At 49.9% G+C, this 24,320-nt stretch overlaps 2 protein-coding genes across 2 annotated transcripts in view; one reads left to right on the top strand and one right to left on the bottom strand.

Moving 5' to 3' along the window:
* The window catches only part of CDPF1 (cysteine rich DPF motif domain containing 1), a 44,324-nt gene extending 44,009 nt beyond the window's left edge, over positions 1 to 315 (bottom strand). Inside the window, exon 1 of the mRNA XM_056797616.1 lies at positions 75 to 315. The gene's annotated coding sequence lies outside the window, so the exon portion shown is untranslated. The remainder of the gene's footprint in view (positions 1 to 74) is intronic.
* Positions 10 to 24,320, top strand: TTC38 (tetratricopeptide repeat domain 38). The gene is made up of 14 exons (XM_001378595.4): positions 10 to 112; positions 1,643 to 1,720; positions 2,373 to 2,454; positions 4,806 to 4,977; positions 5,677 to 5,850; positions 9,881 to 9,956; positions 10,818 to 10,937; positions 11,407 to 11,466; positions 13,588 to 13,626; positions 15,855 to 15,936; positions 16,685 to 16,850; positions 19,556 to 19,715; positions 21,101 to 21,174; positions 22,377 to 24,320. The coding sequence occupies exons 1-14, from the start codon at positions 80 to 82 to the stop codon at positions 22,468 to 22,470; spliced, it is 1,410 nt and encodes a 469-aa protein (XP_001378632.2). The 5' UTR covers positions 10 to 79; the 3' UTR covers positions 22,471 to 24,320.

The following is a 24,320-nucleotide window of genomic DNA, read 5'->3' as shown; positions in this document are numbered from 1 at the left end:
CCGCCCCCTTTCCCTTGCCCCGCCCCCTCCCTCCGCCCCACTACCGCTGCGCCCCAGTTCCAGCCGGTCCGCACTCGCCATGTCCTCTCCGGGCTCGCTCCGCGACTGCCAGGTACCCTCCTGGGCTCGAGCTGGGCCGGGGAGAGACTCTGTCCACAGGGGTCCCTGGTCCTGCCCCCTCATCTCCGCAGAGCAGGACTCCCGAGGGATGACCCCCCCAAGCCTTGTCCAACCTCGACCCTGGCCGGCTGCCCCCCACCTTCCTCCCCTCTGGCCAGCTCCCTTTCCCCCCCTCTCCTCCAGCCTCTGACCTGCTCCCCCTCCTGCCCAGCCCCACCTCTTCCCTTTGGTCAGTTCCCTTCCCTCCCCCCCACCCCCCAGCCCAGCCTCTGGCCAGCTCGTCTCCCTCCTCCCCCGAGTGATACTCGATGCTGTGTTTACGTGTCTCCATCTCTTGGCTTGTTTACTTACTCCCCCATTTATCTCATTTTTAAGAAAATGCGCTTCTTTCTTAGAAGAAAGTGACCAAGTAGGATTGGAATGCAAGTACTTCCGGGTTGTTGGGCCTGGCCAGGCCTAGCCCCCTCCCTCTGTGCCAGCCCCAGCACACCTGAGGAAGTGTGGAGCCCGAGGAACCCTGGGTTCTTCAACTCTCACCCTGTCCCAAAGCCTCAGTTTCCTCCCCTGTAAAATGGAGTTAAGGAATGCAGCCAGGCATCTCTTAAAGGGTTATGGGGAAAGCCCTTGGTTTGAGGGTCAGAGGAGAAGGGGGCTGGCCCAGAAGGCCCAGGAAGGAGAGGGATCTTCCACACTGCTTGCCCCCTACACCCATCAAATCACTGGCCTGGCCGGGCAACCCAAAGGAGCAGCCTTGAATGCTCCACCACCCATCTTATCTCTGGAGGCCTGAAGAGATGAAGATTGTCTCCATGGGTTCCTGAGAGTCAAAGAAGTCCATCCTTGTGATGTGTCTTCTTTGTATTAAACCTTTATTCTCAAATTCATTTTTGACTTTGTATACAAGCCTTGCCTATCTGTATAAATTATTGGAATAGGGGATGGGAGAGCTGAGAGGAACCTGAGAACTCGGAAGGACCCATCTAGGAAGCTATAGAACAGGGAGTGGGAGAGCTGGAAAGCACCTTAGAACTGAGAAGGACAAATCCAGGAGGAGTAAGTACAGGAGATGGGAGAGTTGGAGAACCTGAGAACTCAAAATAACAAATCTGGGGAACGCCTTGGAACAGGAAATGAGAGAAATAGGAACGTCCTTTGAATAGAACCTAGAATTTCAGACCTTCGAACAGAGACTGTTAAATCTAGTCTTCCCCTCATTTTATGGAGGAGAGAATTGGGTGCCAGTGAGAGGCAGGGACTTACTTATTTTTCTGTGGTCATCTAACACTGTAGTGGCAGAATCTACATGGCACTGAGGGGTCATGATTCCCAGGACTAGAAGCTTCTCCCAGGACCCCTTTAACTCACAAAACAATCTTTACTCAGGTGATAAGCTCTCTGTATTCATCTTACATAAACCAATACTTTGTAGAAAAGCATGATCTGGGTTTTTCCCCCCTCATTTCTGGATTTTTTCTTTTAATCCTTTGACCAAATACTGTCTCCCCTTCATCACCATCTCCAGGCTTGGAAGGATGAAGGCCTGGCTCTTTCAACCACCAGTAACGAAGCTTGTAAGCTGTTTGATGCCTCTTTGACTCAGGTATTCCAGTGTAGAGGGAGGGTCTTTTCCATGTTGGGGGGAATGAAAAGAGCCCTTGGTTTGGGGAGACTCTCAGTGGTTCCTTAAAGGAGGCTGACATGGCAAGACTTCCCTATTCCCTGATCCCCCTAGGCAAATGGAACTTTTCCTTGGAAATGGGTTTTTAGTTCTCTGCTGAGTTCTGACTACTCCTGGAGGCTGCCCCCCTTTTCTTGTCTTGTGCAGTTAGGAAATACAGGTTTGCCGAGCCATCAGCCCCTCTCCCCCAAGTTCTTCTGGTGGATTAGATTCTAAGACCCAAAGCTTTAGGGCTGAAGGGAATCTCAGGAGCCATCTACTCCAACCCTCCTCCATTCTACAGAGAGAAACTAGGGCTTATAGGCTTCCTCACCTATAAAATGGAGATAACCATACAACTACTCCTCACCTCTGAGGGTACAGTGGGGAAAGTGATTGGTCAGCCTAAAAACTCCATCTGGGGGTTCCAGATCAAGGAAAAGTGAGCTCCAGAGTCTGTCAGCGTCTGAGAGGGCCCCCAGACTCTTCACAGTCTGGGCTCCAAAGGCCTCCACAGTCCTGGGCCCCTTGAGGCTGGGTTTGGTGAATCCTTGTCAGGAGTTCCTAGTTGTGAGCACAGTTTTCCTTATTTCAGTATGTGACGTGGACCAATGATAAGAGTCTTGGTGGCCTGGAAGGATGCTTTTCCAAACTCAAGGCAGCAGATCCAACTTTTGGTAAGGGCCCTTCAAAACAAGCATGGGTCTCTTTACTGTATTTGGTTCTCAAATATTTGTCTGGAAATTTATAGTTTGCATAAATAATAAAGTACCTGTTGTATGCTAGACTCTGGGCTCAGCCCTAGGGATACAAAGGAAGAAGAAGAGGACTTTGCCTTCAGGCAGTTCTCTCCTCTCCTCAGGGAGCTACCAATCAAATGAAGGAGATGGCAAGTAAACCACTAGGTACAAACAGATGTGTGCATGGTAAACTGGACAATCCCAGAGGGAAGGCACTGAGATTAAGGAAGGTTCCTTGCAGGAGGAAGCCAGGAGGCAGAAAGAGTGCCAGGGGAAAATACCCCGAGGCAGGAAATGGGGAGAGTTAGGCCAGGAGGGGGAGCAGAAGCTGGTGTACCTGCAGGGTATCCAGAGGGCAGAGCAAGGGGGGGGGGGACAGACTCTGAATGGTTTTAAATGCCAAAGAGAAGATTTGATGTTTGATCCTGGGAGGAAGAAGGAGGCACTGTAGTTTACTGGCTAGTCAGACTTGTTCTTTAAGGAGATTAAGCAGCCCAGGGACTATCTGCAAACAGCCTGAAAGAGGGAGGGTCCCAGTGACATATGCTGCCCTGTGGAGCTCAGAAGGAGAGGATCATGTCAGGTTGGGCTTGGAAAATCAGCTCTGTCCACTGTCTGAGTTGAGCTTTGTAGCCCGTGATGGTCATCGTCATTGACATGAAGCACAGGAAGGTCAATCTCACTTGACATCAAGCCCATGAAGGTCATCCTCACTGCCATGATGGTCATTCTCATTGGCATAAAGCTCTTGATGGTCATCCTCACTGCCATGATGGTCATTCTCATTGGCATAAAGCTCTTGATGGTCATCCTCACTGCCATGATGGTCATTCTCATTGGCATAAAGCTCTTGATGGTCATCCTCACTGCCATGATGGTCATTCTCATTGGCATAAAGCTCTTGATGGTCATCATCACTAAAATGAAGCCTATGATGGTCATCTTCTCTAATACGAAGCCTAGTCAATCGTCCTCACTGACATGAAGTCCATGAAGGTCATCTTCACTCATGTTGTCTAGAGTGTATTTATATTGACAGCTACTCCCTGTCACCTCCCCTTTATGAGTCTGCCCAGATCTTTCCTTTCCAAAACTCTCATAGTCCAATCATTGTTCCTTTTGTAAACCTGACTGGTGATTTTTTTGGTGTAGATCAGGGGTGTCAAATTCAAATATGAACAAGCTCCCAAACCATAGATGAGGATCTTTGTGAGTGATATATTGACTTCCTTTAAGATGCAATGTTGACTAGGTCTTATCATATTTTTCCTTACTTTGTTAAATATTTCTGATTATATAACAATCTGGTCCTTGGGAGTGTGGGCCACATGACTGACCCTTCCCTTCCAATGTAGGGATTTAAGCCTCCTAGCTTCCTCCTCTCAATACAGATGAGCAGAGTAGGCCTCCAGCAGTCAGGCTGGCAGCACCTTCTCGCCTTCTCTACAATTGTTTGTAAATGCGTACATGATACAGAGAATGATGAAGGAAGCCACTCACATGGAAAGAACGGTAATCAAAAATTTTAAGTAAATCTGCCCAAGGATCCCTAGGTAAGGACCCTTGCCTTAAGTGCCTGGGTGCACTGAGAGTTCAAATGTCTGGGACAGGATTTGGACCCAGGGCTTCTGGACCAAAAGGCAAGCTCTCTGTTCTCCAGGACACACTCCTTCTTTTCTGCTGCATTCCTATTTCTGATCAGTGTGGTCATTCTCCAGCTCTTGGACATCGCCTGTTTCTGCCACATCTCTCCTATTTGAAGCAGTGTGGCACCCAGTATCTGTGTACAGCAGGCTGTCCTGCTACTCTCAGTGACATCCCTGGGTGAAAGGGTCAAATTCTGCATCAAAGGGCATGAATAGTTCTGTTCCTTTCCTGACATAACTAGGTGCTTTTCTCCAAATTGGTCCAACCTGCCCAGATGCAGTAGGGAGTATGAGATCTCTGAGCTGTATTCATTCTCCTCTGCCTTGCACAAGAAAGGCCAATGAGCAGCTGACTCCTCTGACCATCCTCCATGGCCTTCTCCTATCTGCCATGACGCTGTCCAACTAGAGTATAAAACAGTCTGAGCTTGGCTCAAGGCCAAGAACCTCACATGTCAGGGCAGTTGGGCTACTTGGAGGAGTCCCAAAGAGCTTGAACCTGTGGGAGGAATGGAGGCCTGCAGGGATCAGGGCTGTCCTGCCCACAGGTCACTGGTCTTCTCCCAGCTCGGCTCAGCTACTTAGCGGCTCTCTCCCGGGTATCTATTGTCATCGCTCACAGCTTTCAATGACTTTCTTTAGTGATGGGGCATGTCATCTCCAATGGTCTGGCACTCATTGGCACCGGGACCTCAGTGCTACTGAATCCAGACCTTCGAGTCTCCATGGAGACGATGATGGAGCTTTCCAGGAAGCAGAACCTGACAGAGCGGGAGCGGCTGCATGTGTCTGCTGTGGATATGTTCGCTAAGGGGTGAGAAGGGTGGACCAGCTCACAGAAACAGAAGGGGGTTGGTTGCACCCTCCAGAGGGGAGGCTCAGGAGGCATTCTCTTGTAGAGGGAGAGGATGAGAGGAGGAAGGGAAGGGGCTCCTGGGGCCAGAGCCCCTGGCCTGGTCAAAGAAAGAATTAAAAAACCAAAGGGCTCTGTGGCGGCGCTGTGGGGCCCCTCTTCTGTCAAATGAGGAGGATGACCTTGTTGCCCCCTAGAAGTCCTCCAAACATTGACATTCTGTGATCTATATTCCAATGTTCTTTCCAGCTCTGACAAGCCGTGTTCTCAGGCTCTCCCTCCCAGCTCTGACATTCCATGTTCTAGGTTCCTTCCTAGCCCTACTAATGTAGGGCTCTTCCTGGCATGAACCAAGTCCTCTCCCACTTAAAATGATTCCTCAGGGGCTTTTCCCAATTATCAACTTCAGAACTGGTAAGAACCTTTGATCCATCTTTACTGTGACTAAGAATTCATGCCCTTTGGGGCAGCCTGGGGCTGTCATGTTTGGTTTGCCAAAGACCAAGCTCCAGGCTATTAATCAAAACCTTCCCAGAGGGGGTAATCCTGTCCAAGGTCAGGCCTGAGGGTCCCCTGCATGCTAAAAGGAGGAGGTCCATAGTACTACTCAGTGCTGGACCACCCATGGCTCCTTCACAGCATCGCCTCTTTGCCTTCTAGGTGCCTTCCAAAAGCATGTACCATCTGGGAACAGATCCTCCAAGACTACCCCACTGACATGTTGGCACTGAAGTTTTCCCATGATTCCTTCTTCTACCTGGGGTATCTGGCTCAGATGAGGGACTCTGTTGCTCGGATTTATCCTTATTGGACCCCCAACATTCCCCTCAGCAGGTATGTGGCTCTTTGGGGAGTATTGTAGGTCTTGGATTTCCTTGGAAGGAAGGAAGTTACCCTTGGCAGATGGTGCCTGGCTGGCCACTGAGCAGTGCATTGTGGAAGATGATTCCTTTGGAAGTGAGAGGCTGGAGTAGCTCAGTCAATCCCTTAATCCACAAGCATCCATCAGAGGCCTTCTCCATGCCAACCACCATGCTAGGCTCTCAATTTGCATCCCCACCGCCTGGCATATAGGAGGCACTGAATACCTACTGGTTAGTTGATTAGCTGGGGAGAGACCACTCATGTCTAGACACTTGAGTAAACACCACATGGGTTAGAAATAAATAAACAAGTATTCTGGTGAGTGAGGGGTCACCTGAGGAGGGGGAAGTACAAGAGGCTTTGGGAGGAATGGGACATTTGAACTGAGTTTTCAACATACTCCCTGAGCTTCCTATAGCCCTCTCTGTAATGCTGTGATGAACCAAACTTTGGGGTGATTGCTCCAGTATGGAAACCCCTGCCCTTTGGTTTTTAAGTCAGAAGACCAGGCACCCACTTATTCTGTAAAAAGGGGAGGATCTCCAAGTCCTTGCCCCACTTTAAGTCCTGAGAACCCCCAGATCCTGCTTTTCTTTTTGTGGGAGTCATTTCCATCTTGTGTCATAAATCCTGGTAAGAATTCCCTGCCCGCAGTCACGTGGCATTGCTGTCAGAGGTGATACTCAGGCCCCTGCAGCTAGGGAAGGCTGTGATTGGAACGCAGCAGTGCCAGGATCCCATGGGCCATCTTTTTGGGCTCAGATCCATCTACTCTGCCGTAGTTGGGCACAGTGTACATTGACCCCGACATGATGGCATCATCTTGATCCTCTTTGAGTTCAAAGGACAACAGCCCTGATCTTGGTGGAGTTGCAGGGGGCCAGCTGGCTTTTAGAGAGTCCCTTTCCCTGAAAATGACTTTCCTGAAAGGCCATGTTTTCTTAGAATCTGGTAACCACTTCCTAACAGGGTTGTGAAATTTAAATGATTTGTGGCCTCCCTTCATCACAGACAGTGCAGGGTTCCACCAAGTGAGAGAAGGGGCTCAAAGCCAGACTACAGACATGTCTCAGGCCCTGGAGGTGCCATGTCAGGAACCCTCAGGCTTCTTTTGACGATGTGTAGGTTTCTTTATGGTGCTTTCTTCAAACATTTTGATTTCTTGATTTGGGCAGTTAACGAGCTTCTTTTCCTGAAATTTCTCTCAAAATTTTTTAAATCTTAGATTTTACCCCCCTGAGGAGCGTGTTGACCAACACCCAGACCAACTCAGGATATATGGTTGAGGATACATGGGTATATGAGTCAGTTGTCAAAAGTGTAAGAGAGAAAATCAGATCCAGCATGGAAAAAAGTGTAAAAATTAAATGTCTCTAGTAATAGAAATATTATATTTTATGAGGTTTATTAAAGATTATTAGAAATCAAGGAATAAAGAAGTACAAAATAAGAAAACCACATGCCTAGGGCTGATTAGCCCATTCACAGCTTACTTACTACATCTTGCAATGGCCGAGTAGAGAGATTGAGAGCATAGAAGAGGGAGAGGTAGGCATTACCACCAGTTAAAAACTCATTGTGATCTCACCCAGGTGGAAACTCAGGTGAGATTATAGGGAATTCTGGGAAATACCAAGGACTTCTGGGGAATGAAGTCTAGGGTTCAAATTTCCATTTTACAAGAGCAACCCAAGCAGGGGAAGGTCAAGGAAGATGGAGGATTCTAGGAAGGAACACAGAAGAGCTAAGGAGAAACTGCCAGATCAACTCACTTCTCTTTGGGAGCTCCCCTGGAGTGGTTGGTCTGAGAGAAACCTCCGAGACAGAAGACCTTTCTGAGCATTGACCACCTCTCAGTGAACCCAAACCCCTTGGATCCAGCTGAAGATAGAGGAGTGGATGGGACTATGTTAAAAAGCCATTCACCCAAAGAAGAATTCTCTCTATTCCCTAAAATTTGTCCTTTGAACTTCATGCCACAATTAGATTAGATAGAAGTAAGGACAGATCTCACAACTGACCAAGGAAGGTTAGGCAGATAACCTGAGCCCTCAGGATTTGGGAAGGGGGTCAGTTGTTAATTCATAGGGATTTCCCATTCCCACGTTCCTTATCCAGCAACCCCACTCTCCTTGTTTTGTGTATCCCTTAGAATAAAAGAGTTATCCCTCTTAGATCCAGTCTGCTTGTCTCATAACATCAAGGGAGGGAACTGAAGCTTGGTGGAGAGCTATACCTTTCTCCTCAAGGGGAAAGAGCCAACTCCAATCTTTAACTTCTATATTCAACCCAGTCTCTAAAGGAATGTATACTGTCCTCTAAAAGACAACTTGAGCTGTCTTCCCTAGGGGAAGAAAGGGGAGGATTGATCTCTCCATCTCTTTGACTCTTTCATACCTCTTTCTAGCTCCCAAAGTAAATGTAGGGGACCCCATTCTGGTCATCTATTACAAAAAAAAACCCAAAAACATAAAATAGAAAAACAAATAGTCTTTAACGAATAATGCTTGGAAATGATCAAATAAAATATATTTTAAAAAAAACAAATAGAATAAAAAATTAAATTGGGGGGGGGAATCAAAATCTATGTATATAAAAATTATCAATAAAAAAATTAAATCCATAACAGGTCCTTTAATCAGGGCCCAATTAAAGTAATTTATGTCTTACAAGTTTGCAGGACAATTGCATTAATTTAGCACTTACTTATTGGCAGCCATGATGACAGAAAGTTGACATACTATAAGAGGGAAAAAAAGGAACTAGATTTTGAAGTAAAAGGGAAGTATGTTTCTCTGGTCTGATTTTACCTTATTCTCAGGGATAGAGGAACCAAAATGGCAGCTAAACTAAGGTATTTGTTGGCCTTGAGGAACTCTACCTAGGCCCTCCACCAGGAGCCCTACTGAAAGTCTCCCTGTACCAGGGAATAAACTAGAAAATCCTTGGGAGGTTAGGAGAAGGGGCATGAAAGAGCTTCCTGGGCTTCAGAGGGGAGAGGGTTTGAACGAGGGTGATAGTGGTGAGTGGAGAGATGGGGACCAGTGTAAGGAATATTGGGGGGCACTATTGATGTCCCTGCTCTGTGATAGGGGGATGCTTACATACCATGAAAAGGAGGTGGGCAAGTTGAGGATATCAGTCTGGTTTCCTCAGCAGAAACAGGGAATTTAGGAGGGTGGGAGTGGATTGGTGGGGAGGTAACAAAGAGTTCTGTTTGGGTTCCACTTCCCTATTTAGGAAGTGGCCAGTCTAGGCTAATCTTCTCTCATTCTGCCTCCCTCTGGACTTGACTGGCCTTTCCAGTCACCAGGCCCACCAATCCCTCCTAGAGTCCTTCAGTATATTCTCAGACCGTTGCTCTGCTCTGACTTCACTGTCCTCTCTGTCCACCCTAGCTCAGTGGCTGGCCTTTTCAACTCTACCTATGCTTGAATCTCTCACCTCTTGCCGTCCCGCTTGTTTCTGTTGAGGCCTGGTCCCAAGCACTCCTGTCCTTCCAGTGTTCCAGGTGTGGGACCTCAGCCTTCTTCTGGACCCCCAGGCCCTTCCCTTACTCCTCATGTCCAGTCACTTGCCAAGTCTTATCCTCACCTCCACTCACACAATTCTCACTTGGGTCCAGGCCCAGATTACTTTTAGCCTATATCAGAACAATAAGCTTCTTCTTGTTTCTCTGCTTCCAGGCTGTCCTCTCACCATTCCTACCAACATGCCTTTGTTTTAAGCACAGATCAGCCCCATCCACTCCCTTCTCACTCCACTGCTGAATCTCCCTCTTGGCTTGTGGAAGGAATAAAGCCTCCCTCCACTTCTGACCCAAGCTGCCTTCCTGTCTCATTGACCAACCCCTCTCCATTCTCTCTGAGCCAGGACCTCTCTCCACCCTCCAAGAACGACCATCTCCATTTCCTCATGATTTTATTGTCAGAGTCATGGACCTGTGTGTGAGGCACATAGTAGGTACTTAATAAAAGGCTCTTTTCCTTCTCCGTTTCAGCTACGTTAAAGGCATTTATTCTTTTGGATTGATGGAAACCAACTTCTATGATCAAGCAGAAAAGTTGGCCAAAGAGGTAAAGGAGGTCATGCCAAAGTGCCCCCATCCCCTCTTCCTCCTTCTAATCTGATAGTGACCAAGCCTGGCCTAGTGGCCCCTGGGCTGCAACCATCTCCCTTTGGCCTCAGTGTGCAGGAGTCTTCCTGTGTCCATCCTACATCAGGTCAGTAATATTCCCACCATTCCCATTTATTGGACACATGGCTCCTTTCCAGGTTTTGGCCATCCAAGATGGCACTGCTAGGAATCTTCAGGGTTGGGATCCTGCACATCTGATCCAGTATTGCTTCTCCCTCCAATGGTAACAATTCACAGGTCTGCCCATTGGGTTTCCAGAAGCATGCCAGCTTTTCCACAGACTGTCCAGCATGGCATTGAGTCATCTTGCATTGTATTTGCTCATTTAATGAGCCCTCTCCCTACTAGACTGGGATTCTTAGAGCGTAGGGGTTGTCTTATGTAAACACTGAGATGCTTATTAAATGTGTCTGTATACAACACTAAGGGAACAGAACTGGAGGAGGGCAGGGAGACTTGGGGTATTGTGTGGAAGGGGGAGCAGGAAGCTGGATAAGATGGCCTCTGAGGCCCCTTCTTACTCACACAAATTCTAAGACTGACTCTAGAATCTCAGGGTTCCATTTGGCCCCAGAAGGCAGAACTAAGAGAAAAAGCAAATTTAGGGGGTATGTCAGGAAAACCTCCCCCCCCCCCAGCTGTAAGGCACAGAGAAAGAGGAGCTCACCTCCCACTACTCGATCTCAGGAGTTCATTGTCCGGTCTAGGTTTAATCACGTGGCCACTGAGGCCTCTCCCAGCTTCTCAGAGCCATCCTGGAGCCAGAGAATCATCTCCCTCACCTCTTCCATCCCTGTAGGCCCTGTCCATAAATCCCACAGATGCCTGGTCGGTGCACACGATAGCCCACGTCTATGAGATGAAGGCAGCACTCAAGGAGGGAGTCTCGTTCATGCAACACTCCGAGTCCAACTGGAAGGTAACTCTCCATCCCCCCAATCATTGGCTAAATTCTAGGCAGCCCCATGGAGGGAAAAGTGCATTGAGGTTGGGAGATGATGTTCTCGATAATAAATACTCTTTCAGGAAGGGTTAACTGGGGGGGACTTCAGGGGTCGCTGCTGGTCAGTCAATTCTTCTGGTGTTGTTGAGTGATTCAGAGATCACACGTGTTGCCATTTCTCAGACCCCCTAAAGAGTTTGGAATAGCAAAAGGTGGGAATGAGTGAATATTCTTCCTTCCTCTCTTCAGCAACATTGGCGGGGAACCTCCCTCTGCTGCTACCTACTGTGGCCCTCTGCTTACTCCTAGAGCCAACCCTCTAATGAGCCTCTCTCGCTTAGGAGGGTGGTCTTCTGAGACCAGGGACCCCAGTCTTCCCTGGCCCCAGCCTCAGAGCCACCCCAGCCTGGTCAGGCTCTCTCTGATGGGTTTGTTCCTTCCCCAGGACTGTGACATGCTTGCTTGCCATAACTATTGGCACTGGGCCTTATACCTGATTGAAAAGGTGAGTAGTTGGTGGCACCGGCTGCCCTGGCCCAGGAAGCCCCATTTCATCCTGCTGATGCCTGAGCAGTGTCCAATGTTTGGCACATGTGTTATGTCAAGGCAGTGAGAGAACAGGTGAGACCACTGGCCTGGGGCTTCCCCAGAGTGGGAAGGGGGCACTGAGCTGAAACCAGGCTAGGCAAGTGGCATGTTGTTCTGTGGCACCAACCTCGGGGGGCAGCAAGTATGCTCTTGTACTTGGTCCTGCAGGGACCTCTGTCCCTGGGCCTTGCTGACTGCCTGCCCCTCCAGGGGTCCCACTGCCAGCTTTGCCATTCAGGACAGTCCCTGCCCCAGCCCGTCACAGTCTAGCCTGACTCTCTCTCTTGGCATCCCCTGCACAGAGGACACCATCCCCGTAACTGTCTAATGACTTATCTAAGGTTCCTCTCTGCCTCATCTCTGACAACTGCTCCCTAGGCTTAGCAAGGCAGCCCACTGTATGGAGGAAGCGCTGGGCTTGGAATCACAAGGAACTGAGTTCAAATCCAGCCTGAGACACTTAGTGCCTGGGTGACCCCATGCAAATCTCAGCTCTCAATGCCTCCATTTCCCGATCTGTAAAGTGAATAATAACAGCACTGCCCTTCCAGGGTTATTGTGAGCTAAAATGAGACTAGTTATAGGGATAAAACTGTGAGATAATGAGAACAATTTGTGACACAATCTGAAAATGTCAGATAAAAGCTATGATTATTGTGACCTGGTTTCCTTTAATTGCTGGAAGGCTCACTAGCTACCACCTGAGCTCACTTACTTTGCTCCACTCTCTCAATAATCCCAGGAAGCCCCTTGAGAACAGTATTCCCAGAATGGCCACAGAATCCAGTACACAGTTGGTGCTTAATCCATGCTTGTGGACCTCAGTCTGATCTTAATGTCATTCTTGAGTCTCAGAATCCTCCCCACAGGTGGTCGGTAGCAGGAGGGCTCCCTGGGATCAGGATGCCCAGGTTCCTTCCTGACTTTGAGGCTGATCCCCAAAACAAGGTATTCCCAACAAGATGGTCATCAGCATCAATGCTGAAGCTTCAGGGGCTGCTCTGGGGCCTGAGGATCCCAGGACAGAAGCAAAGCAGTCCTTGCCCTTGGGAGGGCTTCTACTCCCATGGGTCTCTGGGCCCCAGTGCCCTCTGCTGCACCCCCAGGGCGTGGTTTCAAACCACAGAGGGCTATGAGATTGGTTTGCTCCCTGCTGCCTGCTCCAGAACTGGAGGTCATACAGGAGGGTGGCTCTCAGGACAAAAGGGACCAATGATCGCCAGGGAACATACTCCCTTAGTTCCTCATGTTCTGCCAATCCAGCAGGGGCCGGAGCCTAAGGACCTCCCTCTAGAATAGGATAAGTTCCTCAGCTAATACCCAGATTGGCTCTACTCCCTGCCAGGAGCCCCCAAAGATGCCAGCCTTGGAACATGCCTATCTAGGGTGGGGGGTTTCCCCAGGATCCCTAACCTTCCTTGGGGTTATCTCTGTTCCAGGGTCTTGGGGGAAAAAGTCATCATCATCCCCATTTTGCCAGAAAGGAGACAGCTGGTTTTTGCCCAGGGTCACACAGCTAAGAATTGTCCTTGCCATGATTCAGACGCTGGTCCATCCTGACTCAAGTTCTTACACTACATTCAGCCAGCTGTTAGTGACAAGGGGAGACTTTGACTTTCCCATTGATTTGGGAGGCAGGGTTCTGGTGTCAGAGGCCATGAGTTCTCCCTGAGCCTTGGCTAAGTCCTTTCCCTTTAGTTCTTATCTGGATGGTGAACAGGCCAAACCAGAGGCAGCCAATGTCCCTTCTAGCTCTGCCTCTGCAGTCCTGTGAGTTCACAAGACCTGTGTCTTAAGGCTTATTTTATTTTTCTTTAATTCATCAATTTACAAAAATCTATTTTCCCTCTCCAAATCTCATACCACTTGGGACAAGCACAAGAAGTCCAACAATTGTCCCCCTTGTGGTCTGTTTCCAAAATGTAGGTGTCAGTGTGCCCCAGGACCATGTCCCTCAGTCAGCAGGAGGCCCCAGGCTTCGGGAAACTTTTCTCAGATTCAATCACCCATATGCCACTCAAAGTTTTTGTTTTTGCAGGGTGAATACGAAGCTGCCCTGACCATTTATGATGACCACGTGAGTACACATGTCAGTCTGGGCCCTTCACTCAAGGCCTAGCTAACCCCATACTTCAGAAGGTCTCTGGGGTAAAGCCCCCTCTGCCCCATGCTAGGAAGGCTGGGAACATCCTCTGCTAGATGGATAGGTCTCATATGGGGCTCTCCTTCCCTCAAAGAAGGTGGTCTCACCCAATGGTCTGCTCTTGGGGTCCTCATTAAGGATGTTGACCTGTACATCAGCTCTGCCCAAGGTGATCAGAGGCCCTGAAGGGCCTCAGTCTTGCCTTACCTAGAAGAGAGAATTGGGTCCATAAAACATTTTATCCCTAAGAGCAGGGAGCATTAACACTGCCCATAGCAGGCAGCCTCTTAACCTGGAAAGAGGACAAGGTATGGGGTAAGAGAACCTGGAGGGCAACCTTGGCTGGATGACTCAGGATCAGTCTCTGGGTCTCAGTCTCTCCCTCTGTATGAATGAGTCAGGAAGCATTTAAGAAGCCCCTACCATGTGCCAACCTGGGGAAGGAAAGCCTGGGATCCAGCTCTGTTTTCTGCTCCCCTCTGCCATCACTCCAGCCACTAGGATCTTGCCACTAGAGTCTGGGCTTTTCCCATCCCTGCCTTTGTTTTCTCATCTGTGAAAAAGAGATAGGGATGCCTTTCTTTTCTGGGAAGGCCCACATAGACTTATTGCTCCAGGAAGGTCACAAGGGGGATTTATTTCAAAGGCATTATCTTCCCCTAGCCAAGCATACATTGGGAACTGGATCTGTGTTTGTGGCATGAATGAATGAACCAACGTGATCTTGTCGACAAAGTTTTTTATGTTGAAGACTAACTCTCACTGAAGTGACCATATTAAGTTTCATGAAAAAATTAAATCCTCAAATGAAGTCTTTTGATACAGTGCCTATTTTGTTGATATAAACATTCAGGAATATAAATTTTACCCTGAGTACTGCTTTGTCTGTAACCCATACATTTTGATATATTGTCTTCTCATCATTATTCTCTTTAATGATATCAGTGATTGCTTTTATGATTTGTTCTTTGACCCACCAATTTGAGGATTTAGTTTCCAATCAATTTTTAATTTGTTTTTCCATGAACCTGTATTGATTATAATTTTTATTGCATTATAATCTGAAAAAGTTGCATTTATTATTTCTGCTTTTCTGCAATTGGTTTTGAAGTTTTATTCCCCAGTACATGGTCAGTTTTTGTATATATGCAATGAGTTGCTGAAAAGAAAGTATATTCCTTTTTATCTCTATTCAGTTTTTTCTAGATATCCACTAAATCTTAAGTTTTCTAAAATTTCATTCACCCTTTACTTGTTTCCTATTTATTTTTTGGTTAGATTTATCTAGTTCTGATAGGGATTTGGTTAGATTTATCTAGTTCTGATAGTTCTGAAGTCCCCCACTAGTTTAGTTTTACTGTCTATTTCCTCCTTAAGCTCCTTTAGTTTCTCCTTTAAAAATCTGGATGCTGTACCATTTGGTGCATATATGTTAAGTACTGATATTATTTCATTGTCTATTGATATAGTGCTTAGGTACTTAGAAGCTGCACCTGGAGTTGGGCAGACCCGAGTGAAAAACTGGCCTTAACCATGTGCTACCTGTGCGACCCTGGGCAAGTCACTTAACTGTTGTCTGCCTCTGTTTCCTCATCTGTGAAATGGACATAATAGCAGCATTTGCCTCTGGGGGTTGTTGGAAAGATAAAATGAAATCATGTTTTTAAAGCACTTAGCCTAGTGCTTGGCACACAGTAGTCACCATATAAATGAACTATTATTATTATTATTTGTTTTTGTTTGTTCCAAGGCAGCTAGGGGGGTGTACAGTACCCAGAGTTCTGGCCAGGAGTCAGGAAGACTTGAATTCAAATATGACTTTAGATATTCCCTGACCATATGTCCTTGGGCAAGTCACTTCACCTATCTTCTTCAATTTCTTCAACTGTAAAATGGGAATAATAACAACATCTATTTCCCAGGATTGTTATGAAGGTCTGGTGAGACCATGATTTTAAGGTCTTGGCACACTAAAGGCTTGATATAAAGGTTAGCCAGTATCCATTTCATTAGTGTGAACAGCTCTCAAGGTGAAAGCTCCCTCCATGGTTGCCAGTCAGCACCAAGTCCTTGGACCACACTGGGCCCAGGATCTTGTGTGGCTCTCAGGTTGGATCCTCAATTACTACCATGTGGTCTAAGTGGAAATGTCTGTATTGCAGATTGCACCCAGCCTTCTGTCAACAGGTTCAATGCTTGACATGGTGGACAGCTGTTCCTTGATGTACAGACTTCAGATGGAAGGTGAATCCAGTTTTCTTCATTCTTTCTTTCCTTCCCATCAGCATCTCTTGGTTTAGGGTTTTCCAAAAGTGATCAGGCCTTGTCTGGCCTTGGCCCAATGCTGCCTGACATTGTTATCTGTGACTTTGATAGATACCCTGTGGTAGGTTTACCTAACCTCCCAGGGATTCAGAGGAAAGAGAAGAGCAGGCTTATTGGATTCCAGGTCCCCCAAGCCTCAGTGGCCTCGAATACTGGCTCAAATCTAAAAAGATGGCATTTCATAGAAACCAATATAAAGTCCTTCACCAGGGCCCAAACATACAATTTCACAAGTAAATGACAAAAGACCTGTCTAGATAACAGTTTGTCTGAAAAAGAACTTGATATGAAACAGATATGAAACAGGGGAAGAGCCAAGAGCTGAGAAAGCTGGTGTGGTCTTGGGCTATATGAGGAAGGCCTGTGGCCCAGCGCTAGGGAGGAAGAATGGCTGGCAGCCCCCTGCCCTCTGTGTGGGCAGACCACTCCTAGGCATGTCCTATTCAATCTAAAGAACCAGGTTTGAGGAAGAATTTTGCTAAGCTGGGCTCGAGGATGATCGTGATGAGGAAGAATCCTGACTCTGGAACGTCCCAGTTGTATGACCTTGGGCAAGTCTCTTCTTTTGTCAGAGCCTCCGTTTTCCCCTCTGAAAAATGGGGGCATTGCTCCGTCCCTGCTGGGCCAATCTGCTCCCACATTGTGACTAAGCTTGTTCTGTATGTAGGTGTGTCCGTGGGAGACCGTTGGCAAGCCATACTTCCTGTTACAAAGCAGCATTCCAGGGACCACATCCTGCTCTTTAATGATGTCCATTTCCTGATGTCCTTCCTGGGGGCCAAGGACCATGGGACTGCCCAAGAGCTCCTGACCACTCTTCAGGAACTGGCCCAGTAAGCTAGCAAGGGGGTGATTCCAAGGTGCCCCTCTGTGAGGTCTAAGGGAGCAGTTTGTACTTCACAAGCAGCATCAGGGAGGAAAGTCTCTATAGGAATGGGCAGGAAAGCCCTGGACAGATTGCTGAGGAACAGTGCTCCATTTTGTCAGCATATAGCCTGGGCAGGGCACCAAGCTGGGGGACACCCTGAATGCTAGGCAGGTTTCCCCTTCAGGATGCCACAGGAGCCTCTGAAGATGTTTGAGCAGAGCAGGGCTGCGCCAGATCTCTGCAGTGTGGCGATATGGGCAAGAGGGTGCCTGTGCCCAGGAGACAGTTGCCATGGAGGCAGAGCACTCACTCTGTAAGCGACGAGCCTGGGAGAAGGGAGGCAAGAAGGGCCCTGAGGCTTGGGACCCACAGCAGCTCAGGCAGAGGCTAGCGGCCCCTGGAAGCCGCACTGCTCACACTCCCTCCAGGGAAAGGCATGCAGATAGCACCCCCTAGAGGCACACACGACCTTCTCTTCCTCCGGACGAAAGCATCGCTTTGTGTCTACCCCTTGTGAGTGTAGAGGCTGGAAGCTGCTGCCGGCCCTGCTGCCCTGCCAACCAGCTCCTGGAGGAGGGCAGGCGCTCGTCCCAGGCACCCCTGGTGGGGCAATGGGGCCCATGTCTCCATCCCACACTCTCCCCTTGGCCAGCTTCAGGGCAATCATTCCGTTTGTACAAAGGGAAGGAAAATAGCCCGTGTTGGAGACACATGTGGACACATGTTGTGAAGCCTCGGATGCTGGGCCCGATGATCAGCTGGGCCCCTGCCAGCCAAGAATCCTGGGGCTCAGGGAGGCAGCCGGCCACAGGGTGCACAGGGAGGAATTCTGGTCTCAGCACCTACCCGGCCCCTCCTGAGGTCTTCAGGAGCCTTGAGCCAAGAGGGGCTGGGCCAAACACATAGAGGACAGCCAGGAACACCTAGAGGAAGGCCTGAAAGGCAGTTTGGCGTCATGTCAGCAGACGCTTCAAGTTCAAGTTGGACTGAAGTCTGCAGTTCTGAACTGCTATTGTTATTGGCAAATACCTACCTGGGTGAAGCGGTACTTGGAACCCGAGGCTGGCTCAAACGCTTCCCCAAGACCCAGATTCTTACTGAGCCAGGGAGCCAGTCAGGGCCTTCCATCTCTGAGATGATGGCTCTTTCAAGAGTCCAGAGACCGCTGTCCTAGCCTGTCTCTGTATCTCTCTGTCTATATGTCTGTCTCTCTTCTCTCTCTTCTTTCTTTCTCTTTTCTTCTCTGTCTCTCTTCTTTCTCTTCTTCTCTTCTCTCTCCTTTCTCTTCTGTCTCTTTCTGTGTGTCTGTCTCTCTGTCTGTCTGTCTGTCTCTCTCTGTCTGTCTGTCTCTCTCTGTCTGTCTCTTCTCTCTCTTCTTTCTTTCTCTTTTCTTCTCTGTCTCTCTTCTTTCTCTTCTTCTCTTCTCTCTCCTTTCTCTTCTCTCTGTCTCTTTCTGTTTGTCTGTTTCTCTGTCTGTCTGTCTGTCTCTCTCTGTCTGTCTGTCTCTGTCTGTCTCTCTTCTCTCTCTTCTTTCTTTCTCTTTTCTTCTCTGTCTCTCTTCTTTCTCCTCTTCTCTTCTCTCTGTCTCTTTCTGTTTGTCTGTCTCTCTGTCTATCTGTCTGTCTGTCTCTCTGTCTGTCTGTCTGTCTCTCTTCTCTCTCTTCTTTCTTTCTCTTTTCTTCTCTGTCTCTCTTCTTTCTCCTCTTCTCTTCTCTCTGTCTCTTTCTGTTTGTCTGTCTGTCTATCTGTCTGTCTGTCTCTCTGTCTGTCTGTCTCTCTTCTCTCTCTTCTTTCTTTCTCTTTTCTTCTCTGTCTCTCTTCTTTCTCCTCTTCTCTTCTCTCTGTCTCTTTCTGTTTGTCTGTCTCTCTGTCTATCTGTCTGTCTGTCTCTCTGTCTGTCTGTCTGTCTCTCTTCTCTCTCTTCTTTCTTTCTCTTTTCTTCTCTGTCTCTCTTCTTTCTCCTCTTCTCTTCTCTCTGTCTCTTTCTGTTTGTCTGTCTGTCTATCTGTCTCTCTGTCTCTCTGTCTGTCTGTCTGTCTCTCTTCTCTCTCTTCTTTCTTTCTCTTTTCTTCTCTGTCTCTCTTCTTTCTCCTCTTCTCTTCTCTCTGTCTCTTTCTGTTTGTCTGTCTCTCTGTCTATCTGTCTGTCTGTCTCTCTGTCTGTCTGTCTGTCTCTCTTCTCTCTCTTCTTTCTTTCTCTTTTCTTCTCTGTCTCTCTTCTTTCTCTTCTTCTCTTCTCTCTCCTTTCTCTTCTCTCTGTCTCTTTCTGTTTGTCTGTTTCTCTGTCTGTCTGTCTCTGTCTGTCTCTCTGTCTGTCTCTCTGTCTCTCTTCTCTCTCTTCTTTCTTTCTCTTTTCTTCTCTGTCTCTTTTCTTTCTCTTCTTCTCTTCTTTCTCCTTTCTCTTCTCTCTGTCTCTTTCTGTTTGTCTGTCTCTGTCTGTCTGTCTGTCTCTCTCTCTGTCTGTCTGTCTGTCTCTCTTCTCTCTCTCTTTCTCTTTTCTTTTCTGTCTCTCTTCTTTCTCATCTTCTCTTCTCTCTCCTTTCTCTTCTCTCTGTCTCTTTCTGTGTGTCTGTTTCTGTCTCTGTCTCTCTGTCTGTCTCTCTGTCTGTCTCTCTCTCTCTGTCTGTCTGTCTCTCTCTATCCCAGCTGGTATGACTTCCTCTCTTTGCAGAGATCCTGGTGAGAACCACCAGCATAAGCTGGCCCAGGAGGTGGGGTTACCTCTGTGCCAGGCCCTGATGGAGATGGAGAATGGAAACCCAGACAGAGCCGTGGACTTGCTGCTCCCGATCCGATACAAGATTGTCCAAATAGGTGGCAGCAATGCTCAGGTGGGTAGAAGGCTGAAGGAGAATCTAGTGTTTTCTCTGTGGCCACAGAGAACAGGTGTGAGTGCCCAGGCTGAAGGAACTCTGGGGACAGGTCAGGGCCCGGTGTAGGGAAGAATTTAATAACAGGGAGAACTATGGGAAGACAAAATGAGTAACCTTTTGAGGGAGTGAGTTCTGCACCACTAAAAGTATCCAAACAAAGTCTGGACTATGTAATTGGAATAATGGCCAGTGTTTGTGTAGCCTTTTAAGGTCACAAAGTGCTTCATGTCAGATATCTCATCTGATTCTCAGAACAACCTTATGGATTAGGTGCCGTCATGAACCCTATTTTACAGATGAGTGAACTGAGACTGACAGTGTTTAAGTGACTTGCTTAGGGTCCCAGAGCAGTTGTTTGAATCTGGACTTGAACTCAGGGCTTCCTGACTCCAGATCCACTGATAGCTCTAACGTTCATTCTTGTTTCTGGCACAGCACCGCTCACCCCTCTCAAGCCTAATCCCTCACCGTGCCTCAGGCTGCTCATGCTCCTCGGACAGTTTCTCTTTCCGTGGGGAGATTATGGGAGGCTGCAAGCTGGGCCAGGGTGTCAGGGTCCAGGCTTCCCCAGAAGCGAGGACCATGCTGTAGGGGGCGCAGGGGTCTGCCTGACTGCGGGGGACTGTGGGCCAGCCCTCCTGCATTGGCTTTGTTCCGTCTTTATTTCAACCAAAAGAGTCGATGATTTCTTGTCCGGACTGCCCCGGGAAGCCCGGCTCGCCCCTAAGTGAGTGGGGTTTGGCCAGGGGACCCTGCATCAAAGGGGGAGCGTCCGCACTGGGGAGGAGTCTCCGAGGCCTCCCTGCCTCCTGTCTCTGTGTCTAACTTGCGCCTCCCTTCTCTTGGCCCAGAGCCTGGCTCCCAGCTCCCCATGTGTGAGAAGAGCCCCCCCCGCCTTTTTTCCTTCAGGAAAGCCCCTGTGTTGTGTCCTGGAGGTAGTATAAAACAGGCGCAGACCCTGGGAGGAGGCCAGGTGTGGGCCGAGCTCCCGGCTCTCTGGTGACCACTAGCTGTGGCCTCTGACTGTTCCCAGACTTGGCATTCTCTTCTGTAAAATGGACTCCTTTCCCTGGCTGGGCCCGGGGACCTTCAGAGACCCCAGAGCCTGGAGGAGAGGGGCCTGGCCTTGGCATCAGAGAGGCCGGAGTGTCAGTGCTCCCTCCTGCTGCTGCTGGAGACTCCCTGCAGCCCTGGACCCTGGCTTCTGTTTGGCCTCGGAAGAGCCGCCCTGCCGCCTCCGAGGGAGCCCAGCCCGGGGCGCCTGCGTCCTCTGCCCACTGACGTCCCCTCCGCGGCCGCCCCCGCGCTTGCTCCCGCTGCTCATGGGGAAACTTGTCTTTCAGAGGGACGTCTTCCATCAGGTGCTGGTCCACAGCGCTCTGAAGTGTCAGCAGAAATCCCACAGGAACCTGGCCAGGTGGGTGAGGTGGGCAGAGCCCGCGGAGGCAGAACCCTCTTCTGGCATTGCCGCTCGCGTCCCTTTCGCCCCCACCCCTCGGCACACCCAGCGGCCCCGGGGGAGGGCTTCGCCATTGCCCCAAGGACGGGATGGTGCAAGGGACTCCCCTCGGCTTTGGAAATCGGGCGGGAAGCGCACCGTGCCCAGGCTGAGCCGCCACAGTGCCCGGGGCCTGCGCCGGTGCATCCTCCTTTGGGGCTGGGGAAACAGGGAGGAGGCCTGAGACAGGCCCGGGGGAGAGGGACAGGAGTCAGGCCAGCTAGGAGCCTGGCCTTAGAGGAGCAGCTGCTGATTCCAGGGGACGGTCGGGGCGCGCAGGCGGCTTTGCCGGAGCCAGCCTGGAGCCAGGCCTTCAAAGCACTTTGCACCCCGGGAGGAGGAGGCTGCTGCTACTGTCTCCTTTGCGCAGTTGAGGACCCTGAGGCAGGGGGAAGGGGCTTGCCCGGTATCCATCCGTTGGGATAGAACTGAGATGAGATTAGAACTCAGATCTTTCTGAATCCGGGCCCAGTGCTCTAGCCACGGCGGGACTGCGGCTGTCACCTCACAGCTGTTCCAGCTCAAAGGACCTCTTGGCATCAGGTGCTCGCAGGCCAGCCACAGCTTCCTTAACCTGCCACCGGACCCCCCTTCATCGCTGCTGTTTCCTCTCTGTCCGTCTGTCTGTCGCCTTTTCTCTACTGCTCTCTCCCCCATCCCTCCTCCCTCCAGAGCCCGGGCACCCCAAAGACGGAGTGACTGATCCAGGGATCCAGGGAAGCCTCTGCTCCCAGAGCCTCCCGCCGACCCCTTTCTCGCCTTCTCTTAGGGAGAGCCCGGCCTTCAAGGCTCCTTGTAGCCTACTCCTCCCAGCCTTCTGGCAGCTCTCATCTACACACACGCATGCAAGCCAGGGGGGCTCCTTTGGAGGTGGACCAAGCAGAAAAGAGTTCAAGGCCTACCCTACCACCTCCTGGCGTGTGCCCAGGCCTCAGTTTCCCCTGCTCCCAGAGAGGGTGGTAGGACCGAATGAGCTCCGACATCCCCCCTTGGCTAAGGCTGAGGTTCTCTGCCCAACTCCAGAGGAGGCCGGGTTCCCCCCTTCAGTCTCCATGGGGCTCGGGCCCAGCAGGGGGGTCCCCCGGACAGAGGCCATACAGGGTGCTCCACTGTTTCCGCAGGAGCCTGCTCATGGAAAGGGATGCCCTGAAGCCCGGCTCCCCTCTGACCGAGCGCCTCATCCGGAAGGCAGCAGCCGTGCACCTCATGGAGTAAAGCCGGGGCTCCCCCTCCCTAGTCTCGCTCAGAGGGAGCCCGGCCTCTGGACCCGCCCCCAACCCCCCGCTTCCCCGCACTCCTCCGGAATTTGGGAGCATCGTCCCCTCTGTGAATCATCGTCATGAGCCAAAGCATCCAGGCCCATCTTTATACCGAGAAGACGGAGGCAGGGACGAGGTGGCCGGAGACGAGGCCCTCTCCTTCCCCCTCCTGCCCCCAACGGCACGTGCTTGGCTCATCCTGTGCCTCTGGGTGGCATCAAGGAACGGAAAGTGATTGTATCGCAAATCTGAGTCAAGCCTAAGAAAGGCGTCTGATGGGGCCCCCTCCCAGCCTCCCAACCTGCCGGGGAGGCAGGATTCTGGGAGCCGGGGACCAGCTCTCCTCACTAGGGAAGCGTGCCCAGCTGCCAGCACGCCTGGTGGGCCGACCCTGCTTTAATCAGCAACTTTTCCAGCAAAAAATTCCAAGCTTGACCTTTGGCAAGGGCCTCCCCCTCCCTAAGCCTCCGTTGCCTCCGCAGTAAAATGGGGGTCGTCACCCTCCCCCCTCCCTCACCGCCCTGCCAGGGATGCCCGTGGAGTCGGAGTGGGAAGGGACCTGGAGAACCACCAATAGAAGCAGTAAACGCCTGGGCACCTGCACCGGAATAACCAGATCAGCTCCCTAGGTCTATACTTCCAGCATTCCCAGCTGGGCCCACATGCCGTGATGCTTAGGGAGGTACCTTCTCAGCCTCAGCTTACTCCTCTGTAAAATGGGGCTATTCCAAGCTGCACTAGCTTCCCCTCCGGGCTGTGTGAGCTCAGGGCTTCCCTCTCAGGTCCCCCTCGGAGGCCTCAGGGCAAAGCTGCCATCTTTGCCTGGGCCTTCACGGGCAGCCCACCAGCCAATACGAGTCCCTCCTCTACTTGGAGTCTGTGTGAAATCCCAGCTTCCAGCACACAATTTCAGATCCGTGTCACTGGATGAAGATTGTGGGGTGGCCCCAGCCCTAGGGCGCTGAGGTGTCAGTCAGAAAGAATCCATCCTGTGCCTGGAAACCTGCCTCTGTGCCTCTGGCTTCATCATTAAAGGCGAGACAGTGCTGGCTCCTCTCTTCCGTGGCTTCTGAGACCCAGCCTTGCCTGCGAAAGGGCTCAGGAAGCGCCTTTACCCATGCTCCTTGGTGTCTCTTGCCACCCAATAATGCACTTGCTGGCTCGGGCCTACTCCGAGCCACGTGACCCTGGGCAAGTCACCTAACCCCATTGCCTCATCCTTACCTCTCTTCTGCCTTGAAACTAGTGCATAGTATTGATTCAAAGGGGGAAGGGAAGGGCTTAAAAAAATGCCAGCAAGCACACCTCACAATACATAAAACCAGTCGCTGTGACCAATTGGATAAAGTCATCTCCAGAGGATTGGAATGACTTGTTTCCATTTTCTCCCATATTCACTTTACACAATTGGCCAAAGAAAAAAACTGCTTTTTTTTTTTTTTTGAAAAATTTAATTAATTGATTTAGAATATTTTTCCATGGTTACATGATTCACGTTCTTTCCCACCCCTCCTCCATCCCCTCCTGTAGCCAGCAAACAATTACTCTGGGTTTTACTTGTGTCATTGATCAGGATCTATTTCCATATTATTGATATTTGCACTGAAGTGATCACTTAGACTTAGAGTCTCCATCCCCAATCATATCCCCATCAACCCATGGAATTAAGCAGTTGTTTTTCTTCTGTGTTTCTGCTCCCACAGTTCTTCCTCTGGATGTGAATAGCATTCTTTCCCGTAAGTCCCTCAGAATTGTCCTGGGCCATTGCATTGCTGCTAGTAGAAAAGTCTATTATGTTCAACTGTG

This window comes from Monodelphis domestica, chromosome 5, assembly GCF_027887165.1.
Source record: "Monodelphis domestica isolate mMonDom1 chromosome 5, mMonDom1.pri, whole genome shotgun sequence".
In the NCBI taxonomy this organism is placed as follows: domain Eukaryota; kingdom Metazoa; phylum Chordata; class Mammalia; order Didelphimorphia; family Didelphidae; genus Monodelphis; species Monodelphis domestica.
Note: the sequence above shows the minus strand (reverse complement) of the source record. Positions and strands in the feature narration are given on the sequence as shown.

What these genes read in the sequence shown, in the direction of transcription:
- TTC38 (XM_001378595.4), top strand. Translation starts at nt 80, where the DNA reads ATGTCCTCTCCGGGCTCGCTCCGCGACTGCCAG. An exon ending in GTGGATATGTTCGCTAAGGG is followed by an intron (nt 4,978 to 5,676) that starts GTGAGAAGGGTG and finishes TTTGCCTTCTAG; the next exon opens with GTGCCTTCCAAAAGCATGTA. An exon ending in TCCCACAGGAACCTGGCCAG is followed by an intron (nt 21,175 to 22,376) that starts GTGGGTGAGGTG and finishes CTGTTTCCGCAG; the next exon opens with GAGCCTGCTCATGGAAAGGG.